Genomic DNA, 14480 nt, shown 5'->3' on the forward strand with positions numbered 1-14480 from the left:
TACATTAAACATTTTTAAAATTCTCTCCTGAAGTTGTTGTCCTTTTTCTTTTCCTTTAATCATTTATTCATTGAAATAACCAGATCATTTGACTGCAAAAAGTTTCCCTAATGATAGATTTTCCTGATTACATCCCTGTGATGCTGCTTGACACTTCCTGTCTCCTGTATTTCCTGTGAACTGCTTTCAGATCTAAAGGCTGTGATTAGATTTAGGTTTATTGGTTTAGCAATATTACACCTCCCAGACAGTGTTACACACACAAAGTCTGGTTCCCTTTTTTGTGCAGATTTTTTTTTCCTTTCTCATGTAAACATAAGTGCAAATTACATCTTTAAGTATCTGTGATTTGAAGACTTAACATCAGCTTTGCTTATTATTTATAAATAAATCACAATCCCAGAAAAAGTCAGGCAAAAAAGTGATAGCTCTGTAATTCAATTCCAGAACAACTGCCATCTATCCAATTATCATGTCATACACCATTCAAAATGCTGTTAGCTAGAAGCACTAGATTTACCTGCTGGAAGGCCTGAATTGTAGCCGAGTAGGAACGAAGAGACAGACAAAATTTCAACAAATTCTGCTGTAGAGGTGACAAAAACTGAAATGCAGCTTCCAAAATCGCATGATAATAGGAATAATCAGTACCTGTTAAGGAAGAAAATTAACCAAAACAGTTGTATTTGACATGAGATATCCAAATAAGATAGTTTTTTTGAACTTCTGTCAAATGCTTAAAAATTCCCTAGAATATACAATGCAGTTGGATTATTCTTCTCTTCATCCTTTGGTTCAAACTATTCCCTCTTCCTGGACTATTTTCCCACTTACCTGGATGACTTACTCTTCCCTACTTTCAAAAGGAGAATTTAACTGTGAAATCACCTACTCTAGGAAGTCACCCAAATCTCTACTCCATGCATCAATGAACTAGTTACAGTATTTCTTGGATCCCAGAATATTTCTTTGCTTTCACATCATTTACTAAATTATTTATTCACTGTCTATCTACCACCAAACTAAACTTCAGGCCTCACAGGCAGAGGCCATGACTTATTTATCTGGGTATCCTGGGTACCTAGCATATGTTTTCTACCTAGCATATGCTATTTACTCAAATAACTAAAACAAATTTTCTAAAAAATAGAAACTGAGCAATGTGATGAGAAAATACAAGGCATTAAAAGAAACTGATAAATTCATAAAGTTTGAAAAACATTTAAACAAAAAGTTGACCCAAATTATTTGAACGGGAATAAAAAATCTATTAGTATGAAAAATTTCCCAGATAAACAAAAACTACAAGATACTAAACAATGTACATAGTAAACTGTTTTTTTACCAAAAGAATGAGAAATAAGGATATATATCTGTCTTGTCTGTGTGTGTGAATATATATATGTGTGTGTGTATATATATGTGTCTATATATTGTAAAAAATTAAAAAAAATTATTCAATTTTAAAAGGAAAAGTATTAACATTTTTAAAAGCTGAATATAAAAGGTTCTATACAATATTAGCATCTTTTATACAGAAAAAGAGAACAGAAAGAAATACCTCAAAATGTTGCCAGAATATTAATGGTGTCAATCTTTGGGTGGTAGAAATATGAATATTTCAAATAAATAACATGTTTAACATACTCTATGATCACTTCCAAGAATTCATACTCCTGAAACTTTAACCAAGAACATATATCAAATATATTGAGGAAATTTCCTTTCAAATGTCAAATTTCAAGTCTCATTATAAAATCAACTTTGATAAATTTGTTCCATGAAATCCTGAAGTAAAATGATTTTTGATAACTTAATTCTAGTTGACTCTAAATTATATAAGAATGCTTATTCAAAACCTTTATATATTTCTATCACACAAAAAAGATTCAGACAACTATTAAAATGTATATTATTCTAATAAAATTGGTGTTATTTTAATGAAATTAAAAAGTTATACTGGGCATGGTGCCACAGGGCTGTAGTTCCAACTACATGGGAGACTAAGGCTTGGGCCCATGAGTTCAAGACCAACCTGGACACATAGCAAGACCCACATCTCAAAAAAAAAAAAAAGAGTTAAAAATCAATTTTAATAATTAACAGCAGTTACATAGTTTTCAAAATTTCTTCTTTAATAAGGACTTATACCTGTAAATGTAATATTCAAGGTATGAGTTGTTTTGGGGTTGTTTGGGGGTTTTTTGGTTTTTGGGTTTTTTTGTTGTTGTTGTTTTTGTACTAGGGATTGAAACCAGAGGCACTTTACCACTGAACCCCATACCCAGCCCTTTTTAATTTTTATTTCGAGACAGAGTCTTGCTAACTTGTTTAGGGCCTTAGTAAATTGCTGAGGCAGGTCTCAAACTTGTTGTTCCTCCTGCCTCAGCTTCCCAAGTTGCTGGGATCACAGGCATGCAGCACCATGCCCAGCTCAAGGTTTGAACTACAGTCATGTATCACTTATCGAAAGGATGTGTTCAGAGAACTGCATCATCATCATTAGGCGATTCAGTCACTGTGTAAACATCAGTGTACTTAACACAAACTAAGACAGCCATGATGTCATTAGGCAATATAATCTTATGGGCCCACCATCATATATGTGGTCCATAATTGACCAAAATATGATTATGCAGTGCACGACTATACTTGTACATCAGCATCTTTGACTGTATAACCTATGTCACTTATATCAAATTAGAGAATGTTTGTGAAAGCATATCATAAACAGTAATGAGTGACCCAGGATATATCACTAATTTGATACCTTGACACTCACGTGGTGGGTGGCTGGCAGGCATAATGGAAAACATTCTGGATGGCAGGAACTTAATGATAAAACTTAATAGATCACTTGTGTAATTAGTTCGTAACAAAAGAGAGTGAATCAGGTCAGATGGATATTAAATTAACACTAAATGGTTTAAAATAAAATTTTCTTCCACACTCTTAATAAAAGAACAATACAAATACTGGGACAAAAAATCAAGGCTTATACTCAAATTTATAAACTGCATCAAAAATAATTATTTGGACCAGACGCAGTGGTCCAGGACTATAATCCCAGCAACTGGGAAAGCAAATGCAGGAGTATTGAAAGTTCAAGGCCAGTCTCAGCAACTTAATGAGACTCTCAACAACTTTATGAGACCCTGTCTCAAAATAAAAAAATAAAAGGGATACAGCTCAGTGCTAAAGTGCCCCTGGATTAAATGCCCAGTCCCAAAAATAATAATAATAATTATTATTATTGTTGATATTATTATTATTTGGGCCAATAGTCCCAGCCACTCAGGAGGCTGAGTCAGAGGACTGCTTGAGCTCAGGGGGGTTCAAAGTCTGGGCAACACAGTAAGATCCCATCTCTTAAAAAATAAATAAATAAATAATTGGTATAAGTCTATGGGGATTATGGGTATGGCTAAGTGGTAGAGCATGTACTTAGCATGCACAAGGCCCCAAGTTCAATCCCTAACACCAAAAATAAATAACTGTGTGTGCTGTGATGGCTCTTCCTGCCTACCATCGCAACTCTAGCCCTTACAGATAAAAATGTTTTCCATTAACTGTCATGTCACACATACTATAAAAGAGAGCACTTTTTCTAATATTTTCCCAGACACCAAAGTCAAAGAAGCATTTGCTTCAATTTTACCGTGATGATCTGATGATCCAATATTTTGACTGGCTTCTACAAAATTCCAAAATTTCTCTTGACTGTCTTCTGCTAAAAACTCACTGGGAGAAAAGGGGGAAATGTCAGAAAAAAAAAAAAAAACTTAATAAAATCTTCTAATATAAATATATTACTACAGAGAATAAAAAGAGGTTTAAAAGTTTCCAAATGTCCATGGTTTGGTTTTTAATTTATAATATATGTTAAACATTTTTACACACAATGTATATTTTCTTAACGCTAAGCAAGTCTTACTAGCTCATTAGCTCAATTAATAACTTATTAATAACTTTTTCATTTAATAGGTTAACAGCTATTTCTTAAGAAACCTGGAGTAATAAAAATGTTGTTAACAGGGAAGTCCCAATATAAAGAAAGCTTATGAAACCTCATTAGTAAAAATGCTACTGGTAATGGAAGCAGAATTAGGAATTGATCATTCTAGCACTAGTTCTGCTCAGTGATTTTCTGAAAGACCTTACAAAGAATAAAAAGTTTTGCCTAAGGTTCTCCCACAGAAAACATGAACCCTAAAAAAATTTTAGGAGACTAAAATTTTGTTAACATCCAAAAATCCAAATTTTCAAGATCATCAAACTTGAATCTAAAATTAGCACTGATCTAACAAAATCAGACCTCAGAACTTAATGTTATCTTAATATTTTTTTCAGCCTTAAACTATTACCCTAAAATAATGACCACTCTGAATTTCCCTTTATTAAAGAATCTTAAAATCCCTAAGAGAAAATGCATGTAATAACTGAAAGAATGATTCATGTAAACTGGTTATCTTAGCTTGCAAGCCACAGTATTAATGCAGTGGTGATCTTTCAGTGTCTTAAAGCAAACTACAGATCTGTATCTCTGCTTACCTAGCCAAAGGAAGACTTTCCCATTACTTGTCAACACTGGGGTGTACAACTCTCACTCTACTCCACAGCTAGACACAGAAATATGGGAAAAATAAGAAACATTTCCTGGTAATGCACAGCTTCTCTAAAAATAGGTTGCTGAAAACACCTCTTATCATAATGTATTAAATTATTTAGTGCCTCCTGAGGGTACTATTTTTCTCAGCTTTCTAGTAACTGACATAGACATAAGACCAACCATAGAATACCTTACAGTCTAAGAAAATAGGTACTAACATATGTCATGATTTGCAAATAAACACAAAATTCATGAATTATAGCTGCGTTCATAAGTTAGCAGAGGGGTGGTATGTGACATACTCATCAGTTGTGATAAGAACAAAGATTCAGTTAGGCTAATTATGTGCTTTTCATACAATTACAGGAAAACTTCTTGAAATACACATTCTTTTTCATCCCACCACATAAATAAGTCTTAGAAGAGTCTTAAGAAAATGAATTACTGGATCCACTGAAATAATCCAGGAAGGAGGTAAATAGAAGACATTATTAAAAAGAACGCTGCCATTTTTCTACAACATAACTAAGTTCACTTTTTATTTTGTTTCTTATACTCATTTCACTGAATAAATCCGTGGTCTTATAGATGAAAATTATATAATAGCTGAGATTTTGCTTTAAAAATATGCCAGTGGAGAAGGGGACAAGGTGGTAAGGGTGGTAGTAGCTACTGGACTTCAAATAATAATTGCTAAAAGGTCCAGGGAGAGCAGATTATACTGTTCTCTCCATTTGTAAGCATTCTGAAGTCTCAAAATAGGGATAGGGATGTAGTTCAGTGATAGAACACTTGTCTAGCACGCAAGAGGCCATGGGTTTGAGTCCCAGCACCACAAAAACAAAAGTCTGGAAAAATAAAAGAAATGTCCAAGACATGAAAAAAATTACTTACTAAGAAATCTCATAATAAGGGGCTGTGGCGTGGCTCAGCGGTAGAGCGCTCGCCTAGCATGTGTGAGGCTCTGGATTTGATCCTCAGCACCACATATAAAAAAATAAATAAAATGAAGGTATTGTGTCAATCTCATAATAAAAAGCTTTTCACTTATGACAAAAAAAAAAAAAGAAAGAAAGAAACACCTGCAAACAACATAACTGTCCATCAGATAGCACAAACTGGTGGTTAATTTGTTTTCTTAGATTTCTAAAGTTATTGTTGGAGATCAGAAGAGGTATTTTCTACACAGGACTAGAAGGAGAAGGGAAAGGACTTAAGTATAAGAAGGGTCTGCTATGCAGCAGTCATTGTACTTGGCATATCTAGCAATGTCAACAAATCCTTACAGCTACCAGCAGTTATAAGCATTTTCTAAATAAAGAAACTGTGATTTGAAGACAACAGAAACTCTTTTTAAGGGCACAGAGTTAGTAAATGAAAAAATCCAGAATATAAATTCATGTCTATTTGATTTCTATCTCTATCATGCTACACTCTTGGGCCATTAAAATACTAAGCACCCAATAAATGAGTATTGATTTCAACTTTATTAAAAATATCTGTTTACGGGGCTAAGATTGTAGCTCAGTGGTTGAGCACTTGCCTCGCATACATGAGGCACTGGGTTCGATCCTCAGTCCCACATATATAAATAAATAAAGATATTAAAAATATATATATTTTAAAGTAATAACTATTTACATAACATTTCTGTTAGTAATTATAGTTGTCAAAACATATTCAGGGGCTGGGGCTAGGGCTCAGTGGTAGAGCGCTTGCCAAGTATGTGTGAGGCACTGGGTTCAATTCTCAGCACCACATATAAATGAATAAAATAAAGGTTCATCAACATCTAAAACTAATTTTTTTAAAAAAACCATATTCAGAGTTTTACTTCAATCAAATACATATAATTACATTAGTAACCATGAAACTACAACCCCTTTCATTAAACACTGGCCATAATCTAAAATATATGCAGAAATATTTTTAGTCCCAAAGGGCTAAAGGCAAAGAAAGCAAAACGGTCTGTAATACCTGCACACCTTGATGTGCAGAAAAAGATTCTGACCCTTCATCCTCAACCAAATGGACAAAGTGCCATAACCCATCATTACACACAGGAGGGAAAAATAGTGGCCTCAGATAGCTCTGGAGGTAAACATGGAGTGGTTTCAGATAAGAAGAGTTCCATTCTGAGTTGCCTATAAGTCCCATTACCTTGGACATCTATTTGCAATTAGCCACAAAAAAGGCCTAAAAATAATGACCCAAAAGGCAAACAACCAGAGGTATAATGAAAAGGGGAGATGTTTGTGATGAGAAAGTTGGTGAAGGAAACATCATATTCTACCTATTTCATAGTGATCAAGAAAACTAAAAAGAAAAAAAAATTAAGCAATTAAGGCTGCAATTTTAGCAGGCATTCCCAAAAATCCATAAGTATATGTCATAAAAATCTTCTAGGACAAAGTACGAATACCAAGAAATTAATTAATATAAAAAAAAGTGAGATGTAAGTCAGTTAAGAATGTTAAGCAGAATATCACAAAACACCTGTTATGGTTAATTTTTTTTTTTTAATTTTTATTGTTGGTTACGGTTAATTCTTGAAGATTATTCAGAGAATAACAGTGAATCTCAATGACTTAGATTTATACTAGACAAATGATCCAAAATTAAATTAGCAAAAAGGAAACAAAAAAACTTTAGTTACTAGAGTCCTGGCTCAGGTAGTCAAATAACCTTCAGTCACTTCAATTTTATGACTACTAATGAAGTTCTGACATTTGAGGAGCTCAATACATTTATGAAATTAGTTACTGTAATATCCTATGAAATACAGTATATGTTTGGGATTTGTTTTGGTGGGGCTTTTTGTCTTTTTTGCCATTTCACTGCTGGGAAAGGGGACGCAAAGAAATAATGGAAAATCTGTTAAGCAAAGTCTATTAGGCCCTGCACATGTCCAACTCAGCTTCTATGTGCCCCACGCCCCATGGACCCTCTTAGCAATACCAAATGTTGCTTAGAAAGGGCAACTACTCATATAAATAATCAATGGAACAAAATTCTGCTTTCATATTTTTTGAGGAATTAAGGGGAAAATATTAGTAAATAAAATTCTAAGTTGAAGATGACAAAGATAAACCACAAAGGTAACTGAAATATGGTATTTATATTATAAACACTAGCTAAAAAGCACACTAGGAATACAAGATTTCCCAAGAAATTGTTGCCTATATATTTTATTGATTTGAAGACATACTAGAGTTTTGTTGAAAATACTACCAATTTTAATTAAAGATAACTTCCTGATTTGATAAAAACACATCCTGATTTGGGAAATGTTAAAATGTAAACAATGTACATTTTAGAACAGGTAAAGCATGGTCTTTTCCTCTGCTCTTCCTCTCCCCCTGCTCTCCTTTGTCCTGGGGTCTTCTTCCAAGTTCTTAGGAAAAATGTGTCTTCGTTCCTTCCCCTACCTTAACAACCTCTTTTCTATTCTATTTATTAAACATTTCTTCAAATAAACAAAGATTTTTTTTTAAGTATAATACTCTCTTCCATTATTCCCACACTTAAACTTTTCCCAAAAAAAAAAAAAAAAAAAAAATCACATGATAATTCAATCACTTCATTATATTTATCTAAGAAAGTTCCTAAATGTCTCTATGAATCAATACAGCCCTGTCCTAGGGAAAGACAGGTTCTGTATCCTAACAGGCTTTCTATGGCAGGTATTATAGTCTACACTGAAAGGGGCGGCTCTTAAATGCATCTGAGGATCATAATCTCACTCCCCAAAAAACACCTGAATATTCATGGCAGAGCCTACTTTTACACTCCAATATGTGAAAGAGAAAAATGTCTTTTTACCTGGCTTCTAACAACAGTGGAGTGGAAAACCACTTTGTTGTAAGAGAGGTTGTAATGGCTTTTGAATCTGCCTTTACTGAAGAGAACAGCCACAGTCCAGTGAGTGCAATCAGAAGTTCCATTTTATAGCAAAGCCCTAAAAGGAGAAAAAGAAGGTAAAGTTTAAATCTTAATACTTGGAGACACAAAATAACAATCTTAGTACCTTTAAAAAAAGATAACAATATTAATACTAGGAGCCACAAAATAACATTAAAGTTACAGAAACAAACATTTTTAAAGGTACACAGCACTTCATAGCTACATAGTCTAATAGATATTTTCTGAGTAACTGATACATAACTAAAGGCAGGTAGCATATTTTATTCTTCCCTACTGAGGTTCCAGTTCACTTTCTCCAGTCTATTCTAACAGAAATATAAAAGTCAGTGGGTGGCACAGCAGGTTGCATGTAACCGGATTTTATAAAACATGGCAATAAAGCTGAGACACATGGAACACAAATGATGGATGGTTGTTATGGGTTGAATTTTATCTTCCAAAAAAGATATGTTGAAGTCCTAACCCCCAGTAACCTAACCTCCAAACTATGAACTTACTTGGAGACAAGGTCTTTACACAGTGATCAATAAAGATAAGGTCTTTAGGATGGGCTAATCGAATATAACCAATGTTATAAAAGAGAAACTTGAACACAGAAACAGAAAACAATATGAAGAGACACAAGAAGATTGCCAGGTGAAGACAGGTAGACATTCAATTATACTGCAAGCCAAGGAATGCCTGCTGCTATCAAAGAAAATATGCAAAAAATAAAATCTTTGGAAAATAGAGCTAACCAAAGCAGATATTTGACAATGAAATCTATAGGGAGTGATTACCAGCTACAGGAATCTACTAAAGTTATTGACATATCCCAAAGAAGAGCGAGCAAGGACCCCAACTTATACATACAACTTTAGATCACTCTCAGACTATAAAATAGGAATAACAATCTATCACACAGAATCACTGAGAAAATGAAAAGGCAATATGAAAATCACTTTGTAAAGTGCAAAAACTACTATCCCAGAATCAATCACTGTAGTAAGAACATTTTATCATAAGAAAAACAAATTGTAAATTATATAATGGCATATCATCAAAAATAGGCCCTGGAAATTTACTCTCTGTGGCTAGGAGGAAAAAAAATTCTCCAAAAAAGTCACTTGAATTTCTAAATTGGAGACAAAGCATATGAAGCATATCGAAGCATTATTATGATTCTGGCTATTTTTACTATTTGTCCTGAAAGGGCCTAGATGCTTAATACCCACAAAGTGGTGATTCCTGATGACAACTGAACACCACTACGCAGTAACCCCAGGCAGACAGCAAGTAGATTGTGGTTAAGGAACTAGGGGCACAATAAAAGCCCGCTGAGAAACCTCAGCCTTTACAGAACAATGACTTTGGGCTAAGCTCATGTTAGATGTTCTAAATGTATCATGTTACCTAATCTTTACATAATAATCTGGGAACTGAAGTTCCTTGAGGGTAGCAACCTTGTTTGCTTTCTTCAAAACAGAAAACAATACAAGTACCTGGCACATGGTAGGCAGTCCATAAATAAATTACATGAATGGATAATAACATCCGCACTTCAAGAAAATAAAAGCTCAGAGGGGCTTTTACCTTAGGCATACTGGGCAACTAATAAACAGCACCTTGGAACCCATACCTACCTGTTTTTAAAGTTCTAAAGTACCATCCTGTCTCCCCTTGTTCTCTGGTTTTAGGAGAAAGAAGAATTCATACCGCACAGACTGAGAATAAGCAAAGGCCTCACTGTGAGAACCAAGGCAATCCAAGGATTTTTCATGAAACAAGAACCTGGGACACAAGTGGCTGAGAGAGGAACAGTTTCAACCCAAAACCAAGGAAGTAGGCCTGAACCTGGAATGAAAGCAAACTGACAAACAAGCCTGACAAATCCATTCTTAGACTAGCTTCAGGGACTGAATGTGAGCTCCCCAAAAGCAGGAAATTCTGTCATGGTCACCGTGCCTAGCATATTGCCTGGAACACAGGAGGTACTCAGCCTGAAATAAACAAGCTTCATTCATTAAAGGAAGAAAAAAAACCAACAGAACAGAAAGAAGTATGGAGCTGGGTTGTTCCCCAGCACCTCCCCCTCCAAATTGCTGTTTGGCAACATCTAAAATTTGCCAGGCACATGGTGATGTACACCTATAGCTCTAGCATTTGGGAAGCTGAGGCAGGAGGACTGCTTGAGCCCAAGAAGTTCAAGACCTCTGCTCAAAATAAAAACAAAATAAAAAAAGAAGGGAGTGTGGCACCAAGAATAAAGCTCATACAAACAGGCTAGGACTATAAGAAAGATGAAAATGAAAATCCTACATATCTATGAGTTACCCAGAGGTCCCCTTGTTCTGTTTAAAGAGAAAGTGTCTGTTTTTGAGAAGGCACAACACCACTAGAGATGAGAACAAGAGAAAAGATACACATTAAAGAGTTTTGCCTAACCCCACATTGTTTCTACAAGTAACACCACAGGAAAAGGTTGTCCAAAGAAACAGAAGAATCTCACTCAAGTGCTGTTTGTTTGTTTGTGGATGTCTTCATCTTATGAGATCTTTTATTATTCAGATCCTAATGGCTCTTCAATGTTGCTCATAAAGATGAACAGTCTGAGTGATAAGAGCTGTCAAACTGCTGTCAAACTGCAGTGTGGCACTGCACAATCACAGGCACAATGCTTGTACTATGATGGCTAAATAGAAAACACTCTTAGGTTCTAAGTCCAACTGTACCATCAAATATCTGTAAGACACTACTATGCTTAAATTAAAATGATACCTTTTGCTCATTTATCTACAGTAAGATATAGAAAATATAAAAGAAAAATTAGGGCTGGGGTTGTGGTTGAGTGCTCACCTAGCACACGCAGGCCCTGGGTTTGATCCTCAGCACCACATAAAAATAAATAAAATAAAGGTATTAAAATATATGTATATAAAACGAAAAATTATGTATGGTTAATACTTCATTTTTTAGAAAACAACTGGCAGAGTGATGTTAAGTCATCACCAACTTTCTCATCTTCCATTTTTACAGTGGAGAGAACAGCTAACAAACATTTTAAAAATAACCTGCAATCTGCAAGTTTATGTGGTTAACTAAGTTTCAACATAGTTGGTAGTAAAGAGAAAAACTACTAGGAAGCAACTTCTAAGAATTAACTTCTCAACTAATTAGGTTTACATTGATACATGCATATCAATTAGCAAAGCCGTTTGCGGTGAACAACATAAATCTAATTTCAGCTAAAAGTATATTGTATTTGACCTTAAAATGATCAGAGAAGTTTAATTGCAGAAGTAATAACTAAATTTTCTCGTAGTTAAACTTATTCCGTTGAAGTTAAACCTGCATTAAGATACGGTGTCGGTGCAGCTGGACACGGTAGCACACGCCTGTAATCCCAGCTGTTCCAGAGGCTGAGGATCACAAGTTCAAAGCCAGCCTCCGTGATTTAGCTCAGTGATTTAGCTCAGTGAGACCCTGTCTCTAAATAAATACAACAAAGGGCTGGGGATATGACTCAGTGGTGTGTGTGTGTGTGTGTGTATACACACACACACACACACACACACACATATAAAACGTATTATGTTTACTTCTCTTAATAAAAAGTTTCAAATAAGTTCATCAAATGCAAACCTAGTGGAAAGGCTACAATCATCTCCACTTTTGTGGTGTTAAACTATTTAAAATGCATTCAAGTATTGCCAGGTACAAGGTATTTCAAGAAAAGAGGGCACTTTATACTAAAATTGTTCAGCAAGTGCACCGATGAATGATTCTAAAGCATAGTAAGGACTAAGAATAAACAAAACATGTCCCTTCACAAATCTGTAAAATACGCCAAACAAGATAGAGATTTCGGCCAAGGAACAAGAACAGTTAACATTCATAACTTATTGGCGATGCACGCAGATATTCTTCTGGAAGATCCCACACTAAAAGTGAAACCGGATCATCCAATTTCCAGCCAACAGAGCATAGCATTAAATGAAAACGGCAACCAATATGCCTCCCCCGAATTCATGGTAAGGAAAACAGAAATCTATAAAAAAGACCAAATAGTTCATCAACCAGAATCCTGCAAAGTGCTGGTTCTCGACCTACTTAGGGTCAGGCTTGGTCTAGATTCATGTTAGGGCACTTCCTCCATCTGCACTTTCGTATGTGGGTCTGAGAGCTCTTCAAAGAAGGCTTGAGACCGATCAAGAGTCCGCAACCACCCCGGAGCAAGAGCTACCTTGCACCGACGACCACTGCGGACAACCTGGGCTCCTGAGGAGGAGGAAGGCTGAGACGATGGAGGAGAAACTGAGTCAGGGTAAAGGCGGAAGCTCAAGGTGACCTGAGCACAGGGTCGCCTCGCGCCCCAGACCCTCTCCTCATCCACGAGGCCTCCCCACTCCGCCCCTGGGTACCTGTCACTGGTCGCGCAGCCGCGACACACGCGCTGCTCGCGACCCCCTGGCTGCCCACGCACCGGCCGCGTTTAGTCCACTACAGCGCCTGTGACTACGCCGGGGAGGGGCGGCAGCGACAGCGGCAGAGGCTGCGCCAGTGAGAAGCCGACACGCGCCTTTCCCGCGGCTCGGCTCACGAGCCGGTCCCAGAGCAAAAGCCTAGCAGCCAGCCGCCCCTCTACTTCCGCTTCCTAAAGGCGAAGACTGGAGGACTTCCGAATACCGAGTTGTGACCAAGGCGGTCCAGAGCGTCGCGCTGCCGCCATCTTGTCTCCAGGCAGACCCCGCCCCTTTCCTTAGTCCCGCCCCGTCCCCTAGCTTGGTGAAGGCGCCCGCGAGTCGGCCAGGTCTTGGGAAGGTTCCTACCCCCGGCGGCCGAGACCTGAAAGCTTAACCCCCCTGGGGAAGCCAGAAAGCGAATTCGGTCTTCAGTTTTTCCGATCTGGACTCTGTGGCCTACCCAATCTCTCCTAATTAAAATCACTGTTGTACGGGAAGACAAATTGTCTTAATGTTTCTGAGCATCTTAGACTTTATTCGAAAACCTGAAATTTGACAGCTTCGGTTCCAGGGGGACTAGGGTGGGACGTAAGGGACGAAGACTAACTTATTGGAGCCCTTTAGTTTATCTCATAGGGGCAGTGGCAACTTAGTCTACAGGAACGAAAGTTTTTGTCCTATGAATTTTTTTTTTTCAAATATAAGTCAGTGTGGAATTGTTTTAGAATATGTGACCACCGAACAGATCATTTTACGCACGCAGAAGTGAATGCCTCTCTGAAGGGTCTATTTTTAACTATTAAGTCAAAGTGAACTAAAAGCCAAGAACACTTGGAAAAGCACATTAAAAAGTGTACAATTTTCACTGACTATTAATTATATGACACAAAGATGACCTTCCCTGCAAATGTCAGAACAAAAACTTTTGCTCAACATAATTGTTGTGTATCTACTGTTCTTATGAACTTCTGTAGCTAGCTATTGGGTTAGCTTTTCTAGAAAAAAAATGGAGTTTAAAAAATTATTGAATATAAGCGTCTTAAAATTTATTTCCTGCGGGAATTTTTGTGTAAGTAGCTTTCCATAGTGTGTTTTCTACCCCCCTTTAAATCAGGACAGGTGATGCTTTCATAAAAAAGGAATTGTGCAGGCCAGTGGCACACACCTCTAATCCCTGTGACTCGGTGAGGCTGAGGCAATAAGAGACCAGCCTGAGCAACTTGGTGAAACCCTGTCTCAAAATTTAAAATGATAATAAGAGGGGCTGGGGATGTAGCCTGCTTAGCACACTCTGAAGTCATGGTCTCAATCCCCAACACCTACCCCACCCCCCAAAAAAAGAATATTTTAATTGGTTTTGTGGGGGGTTTTTTTAATTTTCTTTTCTTTTATGTTGACTTGGTCTGTTACATGATACTGAACAAAACCAAAACTAAATGGTAGTGCAGAGATTCTTATTGTGTATGGGGGAGGGGGGTGTTAGTAAGAATTATTTGTTGCATTGA

At 36.6% G+C, this 14480-nt stretch overlaps 1 protein-coding gene across 6 annotated transcripts in view; it reads right to left on the reverse strand.

Annotated features, from left to right (window-relative positions):
* Positions 1-13167, reverse strand: part of Uggt1 (UDP-glucose glycoprotein glucosyltransferase 1) — a 107652-nt gene extending 94485 nt beyond the window's left edge. For 4 of the 6 annotated variants that reach the window (XM_046463721.2, XM_046463720.2, XM_046463718.2 and 1 more), the window contains exons 1-4: positions 12934-13167; positions 8432-8567; positions 3659-3741; positions 521-651 (exon numbers count right to left, since the gene is read on the reverse strand). In XM_046463721.2, coding sequence (XP_046319677.1) covers positions 521-651; positions 3659-3741; positions 8432-8553 — 336 coding nt within the window. In that variant the 5' untranslated portion in view covers positions 8554-8567; positions 12934-13167. Of the gene's footprint in view, positions 1-520; positions 652-3658; positions 3742-8431; positions 8568-11368; positions 11397-12933 lie in introns of all 6 variants that reach the window. The other 2 variants (XM_046463716.2, XM_046463717.2) reach the window with 2 other exon arrangements.
* Positions 13168-14480: the final 1313 nt, after the last annotated feature.

Source organism: Marmota monax, unplaced genomic scaffold (genome assembly GCF_021218885.2).
Source record: "Marmota monax isolate L192 unplaced genomic scaffold, Marmota_monax_Labrador192_F-V1.1 WCK01_AAM20220418_F8-fsc00034, whole genome shotgun sequence".
NCBI classification, from domain to species: Eukaryota; Metazoa; Chordata; class Mammalia; order Rodentia; family Sciuridae; genus Marmota; species Marmota monax.